The sequence below is a fragment of the Neoarius graeffei genome, chromosome 19 (genome assembly GCF_027579695.1).
Source record: "Neoarius graeffei isolate fNeoGra1 chromosome 19, fNeoGra1.pri, whole genome shotgun sequence".
Classification (NCBI taxonomy): Eukaryota; Metazoa; Chordata; class Actinopteri; order Siluriformes; family Ariidae; genus Neoarius; species Neoarius graeffei.
The window spans coordinates 12,355,996-12,376,947 of NC_083587.1; the positions used below are offsets into that span (position 1 = coordinate 12,355,996).

At 42.4% G+C, this 20,952-nt stretch overlaps 1 protein-coding gene and 2 non-coding genes across 3 annotated transcripts; 2 read left to right on the plus strand and 1 right to left on the minus strand.

The window, feature by feature from the left end:
• Positions 1 to 7,812: 7,812 nt before the first annotated feature.
• LOC132867822 (uncharacterized) lies at positions 7,813 to 17,986 on the plus strand. Its single transcript, XM_060900801.1, has 2 exons — positions 7,813 to 8,045; positions 16,928 to 17,986. Exon 2 carries the CDS (start codon positions 16,954 to 16,956, stop codon positions 17,779 to 17,781), a length of 828 nt encoding a protein of 275 aa, XP_060756784.1. The 5' UTR covers positions 7,813 to 8,045; positions 16,928 to 16,953; the 3' UTR covers positions 17,782 to 17,986.
• Positions 15,018 to 15,099, minus strand: trnas-acu (transfer RNA serine (anticodon ACU)). The gene has a single exon. It is a non-coding gene; the product is annotated as a tRNA-Ser (tRNA).
• A 2,780-nt stretch (positions 17,987 to 20,766) lies between the features above and the next one.
• On the plus strand, positions 20,767 to 20,880 carry LOC132868119 (U5 spliceosomal RNA). Its single transcript, XR_009650808.1, has one exon. It is a non-coding gene; the product is annotated as a U5 spliceosomal RNA (small nuclear RNA).
• The last annotated feature ends 72 nt before the right edge of the window (positions 20,881 to 20,952 follow it).

A 20,952-nucleotide genomic window follows, 5' to 3' on the forward strand; every position in this document is an offset into this window, starting at 1 on the left:
ACAAACCAGCAGACCATCGCATTAAGCTACAAGCTAGCGTCTAGCACAGTGTCGCTGATATTGTCCGAGGTGTGCCAGGCGTTGTGGACGGCACTACAGCCAGAATTTCTACCATGTCCCACAACAGCCATGTGGGAAAATATCGCAGCTGACTTTTGGAGACTGTGGAATTTCCCAAATTGTGTGGGAAGTATCGATGGAAAACACGTCACCATCAAGGCTCCACCGCGAGCAGGGAGCGATTATTTCAACTATAAAGGCCCCCACTCCATTGTGTTGATGGCACTGTGTGATGCAAGGTATCGTTTCACAATGGTGGATGTCGGAGCCTACGGACGTGAGAGCGACGGTGGGGTGTTCAAGGAAAGTACCTTTGGGTCCTTGCTCCTCGACCACAAACTGAACCTGCCCCCACCAGCTGACCTTCCCGGGACTGCAGTCAAGATACCACATGTTGTTGTGGGTGACGCTGCTTTCCCCCTCCACTGCAATCTCATGCGACCATTTCAAGGTGTGTGTGACCGTGTCTGCTATGTAAACTGAAACAATTCTTCAATGGTCTACTGCATTTCCTGACGCCTTCTATGTTAACAAGTGGAATGCTAAAACATGTTATAGCCATGATTGCAGTGACCGTCTACACCATGTAAACAAAAGTAAAATTGAATGTTCTACAATCTACATGCAGTGCAATAATGAGTGTTTCATTGTCTCCCCTCCCTCAATGCAGGAACGAATCTGTCGTGAGACAAGCAAATCTACAATTACCGACACAGCAGGGCCAGACGGGTGATTGAAAACACCTTTGGCATCATGGCTGCAAGGTGGAGGATTCTTGGACGGCCAGTGGAGTTTCTCCCTGACAAAGTTGCGCATGTGGTGAAGGCTTGTGTGGTGCTGCACAACTACCTCACCCACACAGATGAGGTGGCAAGCCAAGAGTCCCGGTACATACCAGCCAGCTTTGCAGATGTGGACAGAGTTGGGTCTGTGAGGTCTGGTGAGTGGTGAGCTGAAGTCACCGGGGACTCCAACATGGACCCTGTTGACCCATCAAGGATGTCCAGAGCCCGTGCCACCAGAGCATCTATGGCTGTGAGGAATGACCTCATGTCTTTCTTCCAGACTGAAAACGGATCTGTGCCATGGCAGAACGAGATGGTGACTTGTGGCATGCTTGGAACACTTGAGGAGTGATGGCCCTCATAAATGACCTCAACTTTAATATTCTTTGTATGATGTTACAGAAAAGACTGTTCTTATGTTCAAATGTGATAACATTTCTGTGGGTTGACTTTTACAAATTGGTATTTCAGAATAATAACACCTTTTCCAAAAAGATTTGTTTTTATTTTCCAAAGAGCAATGATGAGGAGTAAAAAGGCAAATATAACAATAACAAAATATAACAATGATAAGGTGTGAAAATACAAAATGCAAATAGAAATTCTGAACATGTAAATAGATAAAAAAGGAAAATAGAAATAAAGTGGCAAGGTGTAAAAAGGCAAATAAAATAGTAACAACAAAATATAACAAATTATAACAATGTATAACTAAGGTGTAAAAAGGCAAATGACAATATTGAACATGCACATAAATTCTGAACATGTAAGTAGATGAAAATAGAAATAAAGTGGCATGTTGTAAAAAGGCAAATAGAACAGTAAAAACAAAATTTAACAACGAACTATAATTGTGCTGGCCTCACTAGAAGGGTTGCTAGCTATCCACACAGCTAAACAACATTCCAGAAACTCCACAGAAGCGTTGTTTTTTAATGAAGTTTACTGAAATTCTTTGTTGTAAAATTACAGACGTTGCTTTAGCAAGCATGAAGTGTGTCAAGTGGTGAACAAAGATACCTGGCTGTCTACCGATAGCTCTGCGTTTTCTGCCATAAGATTTTGATTGACAGCCTCTAACTACAAGTGAGCTATCAAAATAAAAGTGCTACTATAATTTTCACAATAAAGGTAGGTGAATTCGTTTTACCATTCATGGAAACACTAGCAAATGAAATGAAATGCGAAAACAAAAGACAAAACATGACACTCCCCACCTGGGGTCTGAAAGAACCCACATTAACTACTTTCATCACTGGGAGGTTCTTCGGACAGAAGCAGAACTACTTCTGTGACGGGACGAGAGAAAGTCTTCTTGCTGCCATCTTTTAAAGTGGTCACCTCAACCTTCCGGACCAGTCTGTCTTGTCCTGGGAAAGTCTTTGTGACAACTGCGATGGGCCACTGGTTTCTCTTTGATTGGGCGTCTTTGAGTAGTACAACATCTCCACATTTCAAACTAGGCTTCTTGTCCTGCCACTTTCGATGGAACTGCAATGTGTGGAGATACTCGCGCCTCCACTTGCCCCAGAAGATGTCAGCCAGATTTTGAATTCTCTTCCATTCTTCCTTGTACATGGCACCACCCTCAAAGTTGCCAGGGGGAGGAGGTGCGGACCCTTTTTTCAAAGTCAGGAGCATGGATGGAGTGAGGATTAAAGTTGATTCTGGATCTGATGATACTGGGATCAGAGGTCGAGCGTTCATCACTGCAGCTACCTCGGCCATAAGTGTAGACAAGACCTCATGTGTCAACTGGGCCCTTTGCTCTTGTAGCATACAGTCAAGAATGCGCCTGGCGATCCCAATCATCCGCTCCCAGGCACCACCCATGTGGGATGAATGGGGCGGATTGAACACCCAGGTGCAATTCTGCTTGCTAAGGTACCTCTCTACACTTCCTGAGGATAAATCAGTGTTGGACATCTGTAATTCCCAAGAAGCACCTACAAAGTTGGACCAGATCTGCCGTGCGGGTCCCCTGATGGCAAAGAGACGCCTCAAAGCGTTGATGAAGCTACTGGCACTCATCGTATCTATCAACTCAATGTGGACTGCTCTTGTACACATGCATGAAAACATCACTGCCCATCTCTTGGAGTTGGCATGTCCTCCTCTTGTACGGCGTGAAGTAACGTCCCATGGCCCGAATACATCAACACCAACGTATGTGAAGGGCGGCGCTACTTGTAGCCGCTCAGCTGGTAAGTCTCCCATCTGTTGCTGTTCTGTCTTTCCTCGCAGCTTCTTGCACGTCACACACTTGAACAGAAGGCTGGCAATGCTTCATTTTGCACCCACTATCCAGAAGCCTGCTGCCCTGATGGCACCTTCTGTAAAATGCCTGCCTTGGTGTTTCACAGCTTCGTGGTAGTGGCGTATAAGAAGCACTAACAGGTGATGATGGCTGGGGACAATGAGAGGATTGATGTCATCCAAATGTAGGCCTGAGTGCTTTATGCGGCCCCCAACTCTCAACAATCCATCAGAGTCAAGAATCGGGTGCAGTTTCAATAGGCTGCTTGAAGAGGATATGTTTGAGCCCTCGCGTATACATTTGATCTCTTCTTGCTAACACTCTCCCTGAACACTCTTTAGTATGCACACTTTAGCCTCCGCCATCTCTTCCACCGTGGGCTGACAGATGTGCCAACCTCTGCAACTGTTGGTGGGAGCAGAGTGAGAAAAGGTGCGAGCAATGTGGATCAAATGTGCTATTGCTCTGATCAGAGTGCTTAGCTTGGAGAAGCATTCAAAACGCTTGGGCTGCACAGTATGTGCAAGGATGTACATAAGGTTTGCCGTCACTTGGGAACGTAACTCAGAGTCTGCTGCAGGATCGACGAGGTCATAGGCCTCTTGAGGCTCGGAGAGGTTCAAAGATGGGTTCTTAAGAAAGGCTGGTCCTTTTAGCCACGTTGTGCTACTGAGAAGAGCTGCTGGCACAGAACGAGATCTGTAGTCAGCTGGATTTAACTCCGATGGTACATATGTCCACTGTCTAGAGCATGAAGACTGCCGTATACGTTGTATCCTGTTGTGCACGTAGACATAGAACCTTCTTGTTTGGTAGATGTATCCTAACACTACCTTGCTGTCAGTGTAGTATACTATGTTATCAAACATCACATCCATCTCCATGGTTACCATTTCTGCCATCTCCACAGCAAGCACCGCTGCACAGAGCTCTAGCCTCGGGATGGTCAAATCAGGCTGAGGTGCCAACTTTGCTTTCCCATACACAAAGCCAATTTCTACATGCCCCTCTTGAGATAACACTCTCATGTATGCCACTGCAGCCACAGCTTTCACTGATGCATCAGCAAACACACAAACCTCCCTTCGCTGGGCCTCTGCTGTAGAAACGGGTGAATAGACACGTGGAATCTGAAGTTCTTGTAGGGCTTGCAATGAGTCTCTCCATTTATCCACTCTGCTTCCAAGTGGTCTGGGAGAGAGGAGTCCCAATCCCCTGCCAGGCTGGTGAGCTCTCTCAAGAGCAGTCTGCCCTGAATGGTAACTGGGGCGAGGAACCCTAGTGGGTGGTAGAGACTGTTCACAGTCGAAAGCACTCCCCTTCTTGTAAATGGCCTTTCATCGCAAGTGATTCGGAAAGTAAAGGTATCCATGGCTATGTTCCAGGATAATCCAAGACTGCACTGAATAGGCAGGTCATCTGCAAAGAGGTCCAAGTCTTCAACGTTTTGTGCACGGTCATCAGGCAGAAAGTCTTCCAAGACTGCAGGACGATTGGAAGTGATCTTGTGTAACCTGATGTTCGAGGCTGCAAGCATTTGTTGAGTTTGCTTTAGAACACTGATAGCTTCTTCTTCAGTGCTGAATGACTTTAACCCATCATCAACGTAAAACTCGCGTTCAACAAATCTGCATACTGTGGTACCAAACTCTGCTTCTCCTTCTTCAGCAGCCCTCCGTAAGCCGTATATGGCGACGGCGGGTGAGGGGCTGGTGACAAAGGTGTGGACTCTCATCCGGTACTCTGTGACTTCACATGCCATGTCATTGTTTTTGTACCACAGAAAGCGAAGAAAATCTCTGTGGTTCTCCTTCACCACAAAACAATGGAAGATGTGCTCAATGTCAGCTGTGACAGCGATTTGTTCTTTCCTAAACCTCATGAGCATGCCTATTAAGTTATTGAGGTCAGGGCCTGTAATGAGGACATCATTGAGTGACACTCCATCGTAGGCTGCACTGGAATCGAAGACAATGTGGATCTTGTCCGGCTTCTTCGGATGGTAAACTCCAAACAGGGGCAGGTACCAACACTCCTTGTTTCCCTGGAGTGACGGTGCAATCTCTGCATGTTGTCGCTAAAGCATGTTCTCCATGAACTCCAAAAAATGTGCCTTCATGCATGGTTTCTTGTCTAATGACCGTCGTAGAGACATGAGCCGGTCATAGGCGAGCTGTCTGTTGTTAGGTAGCTGTCGTCTTGGTGAACGGAAAGGTAAGGGACCAACCCAATTGTTGGCATCATCTTGATGGAACTCCTCATCCATGATTCGCAGGAACTCCATGTCTTCAACTGATGGTCCGAGTTTGTGGTCTTCTGAGGTGATCTTGGGGGGTAACAGTGAAATGAACGAGCACAGAGAACACATTTACCTCATTAGTTAGCTTATTATTTGCTCATTCTTTCATGTGAACTTTTTCATTTAATTAAAAACACGCTTGGAATAAAACAAATTGCCAACAACGTAAAAGAGTTTCATTAATCAATTAGCACATTACATATGTAATGCTTCCAGATATTATTTTAATCACTTTATATTTCATTAGATTTTGGTTGAAAAGGAACACCATGTGACCTTACCGATTGGATTTAGCAACTACTAATGTTTATATCGGTGACGTGACTGCTCAGCTGGTGACGTGACTGCTCAGCTGGTGACCTGCTCTTGCTGAAATAGCTCAGTACGGCGCGCGTTAGACTGAAGATCTAAAGGTCCCTGGTTCAATCTCGGGTTTTGGGACTGTGGTGGGTTTCATTTTAGCCTTTAACCAAGTATATGTCAGTATATGCCAGTAATTTGGTGGTGAAAGCAATCTGACCTATGGTGTCATGGTTAGCACTGTAGATTTTGACTCCAGTGACCTGAGTTCAAATCTCTGTAGAGCTTTTGTTTGCAGATTGTAATATACACATATTGTCTCAACTACAGGGTCCTTTTGGTCAAGCAAGCTGTCATGTCCCAAACCCTTTGTTTCCGTTAAAGTGCTCGTCTTACGAAAATTACATTACCTCTGGAAATTATACCTTATAATACTCGACATGTTAAATAGTTTACTGTCTAAATTGCATTTTAATATGAGACTGGGGACATGTTCTGTTTAGCTGGTTTAATATGAGACCGGGGACATGTTCTGTTTAGCTGGTAAAGTTTGGCTCTTTGAGTCCGCCATTACACGAACGCGTTCCTGGTAAGTTACTGTTCATTCAAAGAAGTGACGTCATATGTGAAATGCTTGAAAGTTCGTGGCATTTCTGGCTTCGTCTGCTTTGCAAAGTGCAGCACATTTTACACTTTTTTTTAAATTCCACAACAAAACTAAAACCAAAGCATGCCTCCTAAGGGGTGTGTCCTTCAAGGCTGTTCAAGTGTAGCCAATGAAAAAAAGCAGGATTTTGATCCATTGTAGCCCAAAGTCAGCAGGACACTTGCGGCATGAATGGGTTTGATTTGTACCAACAAAGAGAGGTAACTTCAAGCCGACAGGACAGTTTGGTGTCTGCTCCATGCATTCTGCAAAAGATACATTTGTGAGGCAGATTCACATAGAAGGATTTGAGTGATGTCTGGTACGCGGAGCAGTTCCTACGATCTGGAAACAAAAGTCAGAAGCGCCATCCCAAAGAGCTCACCGCACAGTAAGGGTCAAGCTTGTGTTTAACCTGTTGCTTGAATTTATGAGTTGTCCATCGGCATCGCCAGACCCATTTTACTGGGTTACATGCCCCAATATATATCTGCTGTGCCCCAGTAAAATTTCCTGATCACATTTCAGAAACAGTAATGTATTTGGCACTGCAGAATAACCGTACACTGTAAAAAATTGCAGCCTCATTTAGTTATGTCCACTTACTACCTCTCTTTAACACAAAGAGCTCTGACAATTTTTGGATTTTGAACTCAACTTTATGAGTTTTAGAAAGTAAAATTTATTGCTATCCATTGTGTTGACTATTTGAAAATTTCGCAGATTTGTATGTGTTGATTGAACTTGGGTTTGTAAGTCATCAGTCGAAAAAAAAAGGAGAGGAAAAAAAGGCGGGAAATTAAAACTTATTCATTGTGTTGACTATTTGGGAATTTGTCAGATTTGATTGAACTTGGGTTTGTAAGTCATCAGTTGGAAAAAAGGAGAGGAAAAATAAGGCGGGAATGGGGGATGGGAGCTACAGAAAAAAACAACTGTTTGCAGTGTCTTTAAGGCAACATTGAAGAATGGGAATACATTGCAGATAAGTCATATTTCGAATTCTATCCAAAATATACACATTTTGCAGTAAACAAGAGGGACTTCTTCCACCGGCAGAAGAAGACTATTTCCCTAACAATGGCCTGTTTAAATAAGCGGAGCAATACAACACTGTCTGTACTGAGTGCAACTGGAAAACCGGATTGTCAAGAGCGGGCCCGGTGCGATGGGTGGGCCTTTGGGGGCTGGGCCCGCCCATTTAGGCACGTGGGCCTGCCCTAGTGTGGGCCCGCCCGCCCTGTCATAGGCTAGGGCCAACAGCTTAACACACTATTTAAAATAAATAAATAAATAAATAAATCGCAGGCTACTACAATTAAACGCTTTTCTTTTCTTTTTTTTAAATGGCATAATATTAAAGAAAAAGTCCTTAATTTAAAATGTGTTAAAACTATTTGTAATCATCTGATTGGTTATTTCGTAATGATCCGGGTTAAACGGAAATGGTTTGGTTAAACGGAAATGGAAACACGCTCTGACTTTTGGCGCAAGCACTGCTTTCTGCGAGAACTCCTTTTCCACTCTGAAGAACGTTTTCACCGACTACAGACAAAGCATGCTGCACACACGCAAGGCCAATTTGATCAAATTGGCATTTGAGAAGAACTTAACAAAAAAGTTCAGGGAGGAGTGGAGTGACGCTGTCTTGCGAAGATTCCACGCAGCTGCACATTGTCGCCTACTGCTTTACTGAGGGTGAGCTTGAATTTTTAATCACTACATAATAGTTATACTTGAGTTGTTGATTATAGTAAGTATAGTAAGTAAGTATAGTATAGTATAGTAAGTAATTATAGAAGTATGGGCTACAAAATAGTTATACATGACACACTGTTTTCTTAACCTTTCGGCCTGCGCCCATCTCGTCAGCCCTGCGCTGTCATGCACTTGGCATTTGATTTGCAGTGGTGCTTGAAAGTTTGTGAACCCTTTAGAATTTTCTATATTTCTGCATAAATATGACCTAAAACATCATCAGATTTTCACACAAGTCCTAAAAGTAGATAAAGAGTTAAACAAATGAGACAAAAATTTATACTTGGTAATTTATTTATTGAGGAAAATGATCCAATATTACATATCTGTGAGTGGCAAAAGTATGTGAACCTCTAGGATTAGCAGTTAATTTGAAGGTGAAATTAGAGTCAGGTGTTTTCAATCAATGGGATGACAATCAGGTGTGAGTGGGCACCCTGTTTTATTTAAAGAACAGGGATCTATCAAAGTCTGATCTTCACAACACGTTTGTGGAAATGTAGCATGGCACAAACAAAGGAGATTTCTGAGGACCTCAGAAAAAGCGTTGTTTATGCTCATCAGGCTGGAAAAGGTTACAAAACCATCTCTAAAGAGTTTGGACTCCACCAATCCACAGTCAGACAGATTGTGTACAAATGGAGGAAATTCAAGACCATTGTTACCTTCCCCAGGAGTGGTCGACCAACAAAGATCACTTCAAGAGCAAGGTGTGTAATAGTCAGCGAGGTCACAAAGGACCCCAGGGTAACTTCTAAGCAACTGAAGGCCTCTCTCACATTGGCTAATGTTAATGTTCATGAGTCCACCATCAGGAAAACACTGAACAACAATGGTGTGCATAGCAGGGTTGCAAGGAGAAAGCCACTGCTCTCCAAAAAGAACATTGCTGCTCATCTGCAGTTTGCTAAAGATCATGTGGACAAGCCAGAAGGCTATTGGAAAAATGTTTTGTGGATAGATGAGACCAAAATAGAGCTTTTTGGTTTAAATGAGAAGCGTTATGTTTGGAGAAAGGAAAACACTGCATTCCAGCATAAGAACCTTATCCCATCTGTGAAACATGGTGGTGGTAGTATCATGGTTTGGGTCTGTTTTTCTGCATCTGGGCCAGGACAGCTTGCCATCATTGATGGAACAATGAATTCTGAATTATACCAGCAAATTCTAAAGGGAAATATCAGGACATCTGTCCATGAACTGAATCTGAAGAGAAGGTGGGTCATGCAGCAAGACGACGACCCTAAGCACACAAGTCATTCTACCAAAGAATGGTTAAAGAAGAATAAAGTTAATGGTTTGGAATGGCCAAGTCAAAGTCCTGACCTTAATCCAATGGAAATGCTGTGGAAGGACCTGAAGCGAGCAGTTCATGTGAGGAAACCCACCAACATCCCAGAGTTGAAGCTGTTCTGTACAGAGGAACGGGCTAAAATTCCTCCAAGCCAGTGTGCAGGACTGATCAACAGTTACCGCAAACGTTTAGTTGCAGTTATTGCTGCACAAGGGGGTCACACCAGATACTGAAAGCAAAGGTTCACATACTTTTGCCACTCACAGATATGTAATATTGGATCATTTTCCTCAATAAATAAATGAGCAAGTATAATATTTTTGTCTCATTTGTTTAACTGGGTTCTCTTTATCTACTTTTAGGACTTGTGTGAAAATCTGATGATGTTTTAGGTCGTATTTATGCAGAAATATAGAAAATTCTAAAGGGTTCACAAACTTTCAAGCACCACTGTAAGCACTGGAGGTAAGAAACTGGTTTTGATGTTTCAGTTAACCTACAAAACACATCTGTATTAAAGATTAATGTTGTCATGCTTCACAAAACTAGATTTGAGACATAAAACTTTTAATGCGCATGGTTTCACTTAGAAGGGATTCAGTGACTGCAGTTAGGCTTTGTGCAGGGAGGATGAGTGTGGCACGGGGGTATGAGTGTGATGTAATCTTCTGTTGCGCACTCTTAATTGTAAATATCAGTCTTAATTTGCTGTCAGCATTGATCACAATCATCCGTTTGTGCATTCAGTGTTGGGTATTCGGAACGAGTTTACAACATGACTCGTGCGCAAACGGAATACTGCCAATATTCCGTATGAAACGGAATATTCCCTGCAAATGCGCTCAGTGACGGACAATATATAGCAGCGGAACAGGGTGTCTGAAGAGCTCAAAATACACCATTTTAGAGTGTTTTTTGTTTTTTTTCAAAAATTTCTTCCGGGGGAGCATGCCCCCGGACCGCCCTAGTAAAATTGGGTTCGCCGATGCGTGCCCACCCCCAGCCAGTGCAATGCCCAGCTACTAGACCACTTCTGCCGCCGGGTCTGGTCAAGAGACTCGTGAGTTTTTCATGCAGCATCAGTGCCGGGTGAGTTTAATAATCTTTAACTATTTTTCCATTAACCGTCAGTGCAGTAATGTAATTACAGTAACTTGATTGTGTTTTTTAATAGCAGGGAAAAGCTAAATTCGAGCCTTTGATGATAAACTAATGGCTTGGTGGCATCTTTCATAATATTACCAAGAGCAGCAGCTGGTTTGTTCCTCACCTCAGTGAAATAACAGGCTTCATTATTACAAAGTCAATAAATCAATCGCATTATAATAATAGTAATAATAGCTTTTATACTAAATTATTTATCATGACTTATTCACAGCAATTTCTGATAAGACCAAAGTCCCTAATGCAGCAAAACCACTTTTAAAAACAAATGCAACATGAAATTTAAAGATTTATTTGATTATATTTTTACAAACCAGAATGATTGATTTTTCATATTTCCATGAATTCTGCTGACAGTCGGAGTTGAAGACAGGTTCCCCATGTGAGGCTGAATGTAAAGCCAGGATGATTCAGTAAGAATCAACAATCTGTCAGTAACAATGGTGACACTGTCATGTGGTGCTGTAGGCTGGAGCTTCATGAACCTTTATGATGTGAACATATCATAGTACAGAAAGAATACTTTCACTCAGCTGAGACCATTCATCATGTTCACTGTTATATTCATGTGTCTGTGGCTTTCACTCGGTGAGTTAACTTTGACTTTTCGTTATTGCAGAAATGTTAAGCGTTGAATTAGTGATTAAGGTAAATACATATTAATACTCGTGCAAAACTATACAGTAGGTAACAATAGTGTGAAATCACATTCTCCCTATGTCCTTATGGGAGGTGAACAGTTTAGTGTTATGGTTATCTTTATATTACTTTTTTTTAGGTCTCTGGCGTGTGGGATTTGATTGGGATCGACCTTACTGGACCACTTCCCAAAACTGTCAATACATTTTGACAGCTACTGATTTTTTTTCCAAGTGGGTGGAAGCTTTTCCACTCAAGTCCAAATCAGCTGCAGAAGTTGCAAGATTTATTCACGTTTTCATAAAGTTAATAAATATATTTTGCCACACTTTTTCTTTGTATTTGTTTTAGTGAAGGAACTCTGGGCGGCTAAAGACCGCGGCAAAGTTGAAGTAGTTGTTGGACCATATTCACTGTACTCACTGTAATAATTTGCTACCACCCTGAACACAGAGGAAGCAGATATTTATGGGGATTTGATATCTATAATAATGTGCTACCACCTAAAAGATGGAGGGAAGCAGATATTTATAGGGGTTATATGTCTATAATAATTTGCTACCACCCTGAACACAGAGGAAGCAGATATTTATGGGGATTTGATATCTATAATAATGTGCTACCACCTAAAAGATGGAGGGAAGCAGATATTTATAGGGGTTATATGTCTATAATAATTTGCTACCACCCTGAACACAGAGGAAGCAGATATTTATGGGGATTTGATATCTATAATAATGTGCTACCACCTAAAAGATGGAGGGAAGCAGATATTTATAGGGGTTTGATGTCTATAATAATTTGCTACCACCCTGAACACAGAGGGAAGAAGATATATGTGCTGGTAGGATATTTTCACAAGGTAGGACAAAATATCAGATACAGCTATAAATTTCCGCTACAGGTAGGAAGAAATTATAGGTAGGAAGAAATTTCAGATACAGCTATAAATTTCCGCTACGGGTAGGAAGAAATTATAGGTAGGAAGAAATTTCAGAACACCGGCAAGGGCCTTTCTGTGTGGAGTTTGCATGTTCTCCCCGTGTCCGCGTGGGTTTCCTCCAGGTGCTCCGGTTTTCCCCACAGTCCAAAGACATGCAGGTTAGGTTAACTGATGACTCTAAATTGACCGTAGGTGTGAGTGTGAATGTGAATGGTTGTCTGTGTCTATGTGTCAGCCCTGTGATGACGTGCCGACTTGTCCAGGGTGTATTCCGCCTTTCGCCCGTAGTAAGCTGGGATAGGCTCCAGCTTGCCTGCGACCCTGTAGAACAGGATAAAGCGGCTAGAGATGATGAGATGAGATGAGGTGTCTTGGCTCTGTCTCCTGCTCCAGATCTATGTTCACACTCAGGATCACACTTTTTGGTTGCTAAGTACAATGATTTCGTAGATTTTTGTTGTTGTCAATGGCTTCATAATATATTCAAAACACACACACACAAATACTTTCAAGACTCATAATGGGGTATTTTAGACTTGCCTTGCCAGTTACTGAACTATAGATTTAATAAACTCCACAAAGATCAACATACACTTGCATTTGTTGTCCTACCTTAACCTGACCATAGTTTTAACTGATATCACTGTTTAAAGATCGTGATGGCCAAATGAGACTTCGAAGCGCGTATCAAGAATAAGGGGGCAGATGAAGCTCCGCTTTGAGGCTTTGTATCGTTGAGCAGAAAACCACATGACCCATGATAAACAAAGCCTCGGTTGTGATTCACTAAAAGGTTCATTACTCAGACTCTCATTCAGCAGACTTCACTAGCGACCTACTGCTAAGAGAAATGTACAGCATGTTTAATTTCTACCTCACGTCAATGTTCTGCCACTTTACATTATTATTTGCATGTACAGTAATTTGCACAATGCTCCATTTTAAAATAACTTATGTCATCAGATTTTTTTTTTTTTTTGCTTGTTTGTTTTACTTAGTTGCCCGTATGTTATTTGGTGTTGACCCTCTGTCTCTCTCTTACACACACACACACACACACACACTTTGTCTCTTTCTATGGATTTATGGTCAGTATAATTTTGTCTGCACAATAAAAAGGTGTACATAAACATAAAGGGAGTAAGCTTTGTGTTCAGTGCTTGTGTGATGGGACTGTGAGTGCTACTGCAGCCGTGCAGTGCACAGAGTAACTTTTAGGGGAACCTTGAGTTTTGTTGAGGAACAATTTTTTTTTCACTGTGTTTGGATTGAGGCGATTCCTTTTCTTAGAAATTCTCTCCCCAGCCTCACGTGGTCCCTCACGTGGTTTTCTTCCGAACGAGCCACGCCTCGAGGCGGGGCTTCATCTGCCACGCCCCCTTATACTCGGCACGCGCTTCGGAGCCTCGGCTTCAGACGGCCGTCACTATCGACCAATAATTGCTGATTATTGTCTGTCTGTATTTTGTCACAGCATTAAATCACATCACACACACATCACATTATCTCTAGCCGCTTTATCCTTCTACAGGGTCGCAGGCAAGCTGGAGCCTATCCCAGCTGACTACGGGCGAAAGGCGGGGTACACCCTGGACAAGTCGCCAGGTCATCACAGGGCTGACACATAGACACAGACAACCATTCACACTCACATTCCCACCTACGGTCAATTTAGAGTCACCAGTTAACCTAACCTGCATGTCTTTGGACTGTGGGGAAAACCGGAGCACCCGGAGGAAACCCACGCGGACACGGGGAGAACATGCAAACTCCACACAGAAAGGCCCTCGCCGGCCCCGGGGCTCGAACCCAGGACCTTCTTGCTGTGAGGCGACAGCGCTAACCACTACACCACCGTGCCGCCCAGCATTAAATCATAATGTATTTTGTGTGTGTGAGCAGTTTAAGGACAGTTCCCCCATTTCCCCCTGATGAAGCGATCAGCCAGGATGTGCTTCTATCTGACACTTAAAGACATTGATTTGAATTAAAAAGTCTGCAAAGGGAATAAATCTGAATTAATAGTACAGATCTTTGCACAGATAATGAGAAAAGGTGTCATGAATTCAGTTCCAGGTGTTTACATTTTTCCTAAATCTTTGTTTGTTTGTTAAAATTGAATTTTATATACTCTATGTTGGGGCGGCACGGTGGTGTAGTGGTTAGCGCTGTCGCTTCACAGCAAGAAGGTCCGGGTTCGAGCCCCGTGGCCGGCAAGGGCCTTTCTGTGTGGAGTTTGCATGTTCTCCCCGTGTCCACGTGGGTTTCCTCCGGTTTCCCCCACAGTCCAAAGACATGACATGCAGGTTAGGTTAACTGCTGACTCTAAATTGACTGTAGGTGTGAATGGGAGTGTGAATGGTTGTCTGTGACCATGTGTCAGCCCTGTGATGACCTGGCGACTTGTCCAGGGTGTATCCCGCCTTTCGCCCGTAGTCAGCTGGGATAGGCTCCAGCTTGTCTGCGACCCTGTAGAACAGGATAAAGCGGCTAGAGATGATGAGATACTCTATGTTAATATTTATTTATTTAAACCTTTATTTGTCATATGCACACTTCAAGCACAGTGAAATTCATCCTCTGCATTTAACCCATCTGAAGCAGTGAACACACACACACACACACACACACACACCCAGTGAGCAGCACCTTGCTCAAGGGCACCTCAGCCCAAGGCCACCCCACGTCAACCTAACTGCCTGTCTTTGGACTGTGGGGGAAACCAGAGCACCTGGAGGAAACCCACGCAGACACAGGGAGAACATGCAAACTCCACACAGAAAGGCCCTCGCCAGCAGCTGGGTTCAACCCGGAACCTTCTTGCTGTGAGGCAACCATGCTAACCACTACGCCGCCCATAAGAACAGGCATGTAACAAGGGTGGGACTCAAACCCACTCATGCAGAGCACAATGGATTAGTAGTCCATCACCTTAACCTCTCGGCCACCTCGCCCACATTTAAATGTGTTTATTTATTTTGTCTGATGCAATGATCTTTGGTGTGTTAGTAACCCTGTCAAAGTCAAAACTCAGACTCATTAAAATATTTGTTGGAACATTATTGCTGTATATTTATTTAATAAGCCTGTTATGAAAATGTGAAAACTACATATTCAAAAATAAATCCGTCTAAAATGCTCATCTGAAGTCTGACTGATAATGAAATTATAATCATTTGAAACCAATCGCAGTAAATTTTGTGCTCCTTTTCCTGATCAGAGGCTAATTATAGGATTGTATCAAAACACAGTAAATGAATTATTACATAATGCTGGTTTGGGCCATAAACTGTGTTTTGTACAAATCTTTTATTTCACTCCTTTTGAAGAAAAGTCCAACTTTATTCACGGATAATAATCCACAAACCACAACAAAATGCATTTGAAACCAATCGCAGTAAATTCTGTGCTGCTTTTCCTGATGGTAGAATAATTACTGGACTCGGACTGATGGGTTCGGAACCAAACAAAACCACTTCCCCAGAAAGCAATGCGGTGGAACAGAAAGACTTCACCGGCCAATCAGGCGGCACTTTCCTCATGAATATTTATGATCTCCCCACCCACCTCGCGGAAATTGAAAGGTGTTTGTGTTTAAATGTTTGGAAATCCCCACAAAACGCTTATTTGTGGAAGCGGCGAGATCCTTATTGCTGGGCGAATCGGTTTATATCTATGATAATGAGCCTAAAGTAAGCGGCTAGCCAGAAAAGTCGGATCCGATTGCTAAGCTAATTAGCTGTTAGCATTAGCACATTACTGTGTGAATATTAAAGCTACAATGGATACAAACACTTCAGATAATCTGATGAGTGTTAAAAACAGACAGATGCGCTCAAAATGTCATTAAATGTGTTAAAGTACAAACAGCAAACGAGCAGAAAAGGAAAAAAAGTGTTGATGTTTTCAGAAATGTTAATGTGGGCAGAAATGAACCATTCAGCTAAAGTTTTAAGAGATAATTATTTCTGTAACTTAATGTTAGTTTGTTTGTTGGAAAACTCCGATAGTTTACTTGAAGTTGATTAAAAGTGAAATAGTTACTCTGAGGAGGAATATTAGCGAAGCTAAGGTTAGCTAGCCAGCTAATTAGCACAGTTAGCATAGCTAATGTGACTAAATTATTGTTTTTCAGTGTTCAGGGTTTTATTTGTGTTTTTATTGGGCTGTGAAACAGTGAATAGACCCTCTGGGAAATAATAACCGAGTTAAAACAGATAAAATGTTTTCAATAAGATGAAATGTGTCGGAGTTTATGACTGTATTGAGTTGTTGATTGGTGCGGTTCAGAAAAGTGCTGTAGAACTAATAGGAAAGAAAACTGTGTGTCAGTGAGCAGAAATGAGATGATAAGCAGTGGGACAACAAGCGAAAGGATTAAAGCATTTAGTCAAACATATTTTTAGAAATGTCCACAATGTGATAGCTGAGTGTTTAAATGCTTTTATTGAGGGGATGGTGGTATTGAATCGGGTTTAAAAACACACAGGCCGGTGGTGAAAACTGAAGGGGATGTTTATTACAGATTCTCTGTACAGAATTGTCTTTGCACATCTTGATGTATTTCTCACAGGAGGAAGGAAAAAAAAAGATAAAATTCCTGAATTGTTTGTGTGTCTGAGTTTGCAGGAGCATCACTTGTGTAAATGTGTTTGGTGTAAAGGATGATTCGAGTGAGGATTTCCTGCTGTACAAAACAGACTCTGTTCTAAAAAGAAAGGTTTCTGATTCATTAGATGAGACGTGCAGATGTGTCTCACTTTTTTTTCTCCATCTCTTTAGACACAGGAAGGACGTTTCCTGTCATCATGCTCGACAACAGCACAGAAGAGCATGACGACCATGAAGAAGACCACAGGCCTGATCAGCGGGAGAAAGAGGATGGTGACGAGTGTGGGGTGATTTTGAGGACCCCGTCCCCTTTGATGACCCCCTCCCCTTTATGGACCCCGATGAACACCCCATCCCCCTTATGCAACCAGTCCCCTTTTAGGTCTCTGTCCCCCTTATGGAACCTTTCCCCTTTGGGGAAACGGACCCCAACTCCTTTGCGGGAACCAATCCCCTCATGTCACCCATCTCCTTTATGTGACCTGACCCCCTCACATGACCCGACACCCCCATATCACCTGCCCCCTTTATGGATCCCGACTCTTTCACATGACCCCTCCCCTTTATGGGCCCTGACCCCCTCATGTCACCCACCCCCTTTATTGGCCCCATCCCCCTCATGTCACCCGCCCCCTTTATTGGCCCCATTCCCCTCATGTCACCCACCTCCTTTATTGGCCCCATCCCCCTCATGTCACCTGCCCCCTTTATTGGCCCCATTCCCCTCATGTCACCCGCCTCCTTTGTGGGCCCCATCCCCCTCATGTCACCTGCCCCCTTTATTGGCCCCATCCCCCTCATGTCACCCACCCCCTTTATTGGCCCCATTCCCCTCATGTCACCCGCCTCCTTTATGGGCCCCATCCGCCTCATGTCACCTGCCTCCTTTATGGGCCTCATTCGTCTCATGTCACCTACCTCCTTCATGGGCCCCGACCCCCTCATGTCACCTGCCCCCTTTGAGGACCCCAAACGCCGATATTTTGAAACCTGTAGGCTACCAGGTGATGATTGTCCAGGGATAAGGAGGAGGTGGGATGAGGCTGACTGCAGTGAAGCCCCTCCTCGTAAAAGGCAGAATTTGGACCCTCATTAAGATTCTGAGGAGGCTTCATCAGGAGGTGCATCCCAATTATTAAGTGAGCTGTAACCCTCGACACTACACTTTTAATTAATTAATTAATTAATTAATTAATTAATTAATTAAAAGGTAATAATAATTTATGAAAAAACAAGAATGTATTTAAATATTGTATAAATAAATTAATAATAATAATTTTAGAATAAAGCAGTTGTGGCATTTATTTTTACAAATCAGTCTGCAGGTTTATATATTATAGTGTTAAAAATCCAGGTGTTTAACAGTAGGATGTTATTATGTCATTCTTTAGTATGATCAATATTTATAAATTAATAGTCATCAAATTTATACATGGTAATGGTAAAGTATAGTATATTTTATGTATTCTTTATGTAAATATGTACATATGTCTATTAAAGCTTTAAGCTTAATAGGTTTTTAAGATATATAATAAAGTATAAATATTATAGTCTAATAATATCTGATAAATGTATAGATTAGCATATTATTTTTTTGCTTTTAAATAATCAATAAATAAAAATAAAATGGTTATTAAAATTAACAATTTATTTCAACAACAATAATAATTTAATAAAATAATCATTTTAGAATAAAGCAGTTCTAGCAATTATTTTAAAAATCAGTCTGTAGATTTATATTCCGCAGAAGCTGCTAGAAAGTCTGGAGCCCAGTGTAAGAGCCTGCTACTGAGAGAAACTGCAGTTAATTGACAGCCTGGAACCATACGAAACGGGAGAGGAACTGAGTGAAGACAATGCATTGCTGCCCGCTGTAATATACCCAAACATCATCAAGTACATAATTTTTTCGCGAAGTCCACACATTGCTGAGGATCTGAAGTGTTTCAAGGGACGAGAAGCCTATAACCAGATGTGCTGTGGTTGGGTCAGGGAACGAAAAGCACGGAAATTTGGTGACAAATGTCAGGTGAAAGCAAAGGTGTGTACTGTGTACAGTGATATACTGTAGATCATGTGTGCACATCCCCTGTGGGCCTACCTCAGCTGACAGCAGATGGCTGATTGTGATTTTTAACTTTAGCTTCCTCTCAAGAGAACATACAGAAGCACCATCATGGCTAGACAGTAGAAATATAATTTTGTGCTTAATTTTAAGACCTTAATCAAAACTTAAAAAAACTCATACCTGATACAAAGTGAACTGAACACACTCTTATGTTGTGCGGATTTTTGCCGGTCAGATCCTGGTTTAGTTTGGCAAGCCAGAGACAACAACGCTCCTCTGACAATTTTCTGGTTTCCTCCCCCTGAGTTTAGATTATTTTAGGTAATTGGTAGACGTGCAGATGTTTCTCATGATCTGAGCGATTGTGGCAACCCAAAACTGTGCAGTAATTCACCATTATTTGGTTTGTTTATGAAAAATTCACAAAGATTGCTTTGCTGTGTCCGATGCCTCCAATATGGTCGACTTCTGGTTTGAGGATGTCACGTGAAAACACTCTAGACCAGAGGCGATTTCTCGGAGACAACAAGGGAAGCCGAGCTTCCCCTAAAATTCTCTCCCCAAACTGCGGCATCTATGATGTTGAATTCTCATTAAAACAATAACTTGCATAACATATGCCCAAGATTGTATTTACGTTCATAACTATCCTGTAACTTATTTGAGTGATGTCTGACGAACTTGCAGTTCGCTACGAGAATCACCTTTGCTGCCAGGCTGTAACCAGAGTTGCCAGATACTGCTGACGTTTTCCAGCCAAAATATGTTCAAAACCCGCCAAAATGCACTTAAAACCGCCCAATCTGGCAACACTGGCTGTAACCTTTCTTATTTCAATGGGCTCTATGGACTGGCAGCCGGGTATCCGTTGCAGTCTATGAGAGGGCTCTGAACAGCCAATTTCGGCTAGTTGTTATTGGTTAAAATCGACAAAATCGTCACTTTTAGGGAAGCCGGGCTTCTCTGGGACTAAACGAGACAGTGGGAGGGGCAAGAAGCCGGGCTGACGAAGGATTATTGGAGGTAGTGTTTGAAAGACATGAGGAGGGCGGGCTCTGTACTTTGGCCTCGGAGAGGAACACGGAAGCATGATCAGTCAGTCCCTAGCGGATGTCGAGAAAGTGTAGTCATGTGCCAAAGTGCTGTCCGAATTTCTTTTTATATAAACGTTTCTTCTCATTGATGTCTCTGTACATTACTCTGTAAATAAATGTAAATATTACTCATTGTGCTCCGTTAACTTTCATCCATTCTATCAGTTTGATCATTCGTGAATTCACTCGTTTATTTCATTTGTAGTTCAATCTGGTTGTAGGCTAGCTTGAGCCTTATTGGGATCTGCAGTGCTAGCTGCTAACATAAATTGGTGAAGTCTCTGGAAAGCACAACCAGCTAGTATGACAGGGTCACAGACCATTTTCTGGAAAAGGAGCGGAGGGCAGAATTTGTGTATAAATAGTGTGCATCATATAATTTCATGAATCTGAAGTGTGTATATTGTTCAGTAATGTTAAGAGAATGGTGGGCTCTGTGTTATAGGTTATACCTGGGTTCTGTGTGTTGCATAGCCTACCTGGTTATGAATTTCCAGACTGTGTTGCAGATGTTCAAGGATGTGTTGTACAGCTGGATGTTGTGTTAAAGACTCTGTGTTGCATATCAGGATATGATGTTCAAGGCTCTTCGTTGAATAGCCAGTGATTTTTGGATGTTCGATATTTTTGATTAAGGATATGAGGCACTAGCATGTACAAGCAAAAATAATTTCTGCCACTGGGTAGGGTTGTCTAGTTCACTATGCTAATGGGGCACACCTTTCTATGCTTTGATATCCGGCCTACAGGTTTTACGATGAATGCGTAAAATGGGCTTCCCCTGTTTTAAAAACCAGCAGCCACCACTGCTCTAGACGGTGTCACTAACCTGATCCAGTGTTAAGTGTAGCTCAGGTTTATCTTCATTGCCGCATAAATCTTTCACCTTTTACTAAAGATTTCCAGGGAGAGGAATGTTTATGAGTTCAGCTTACTTTTGCAGGCTTTGCTCTGGTAGAGCTGGACATTTTTGGTGGTCAAATGTTTGAAATATCAAACTTTCTGCAGGGAAACACTCCCCTACACACACGCAC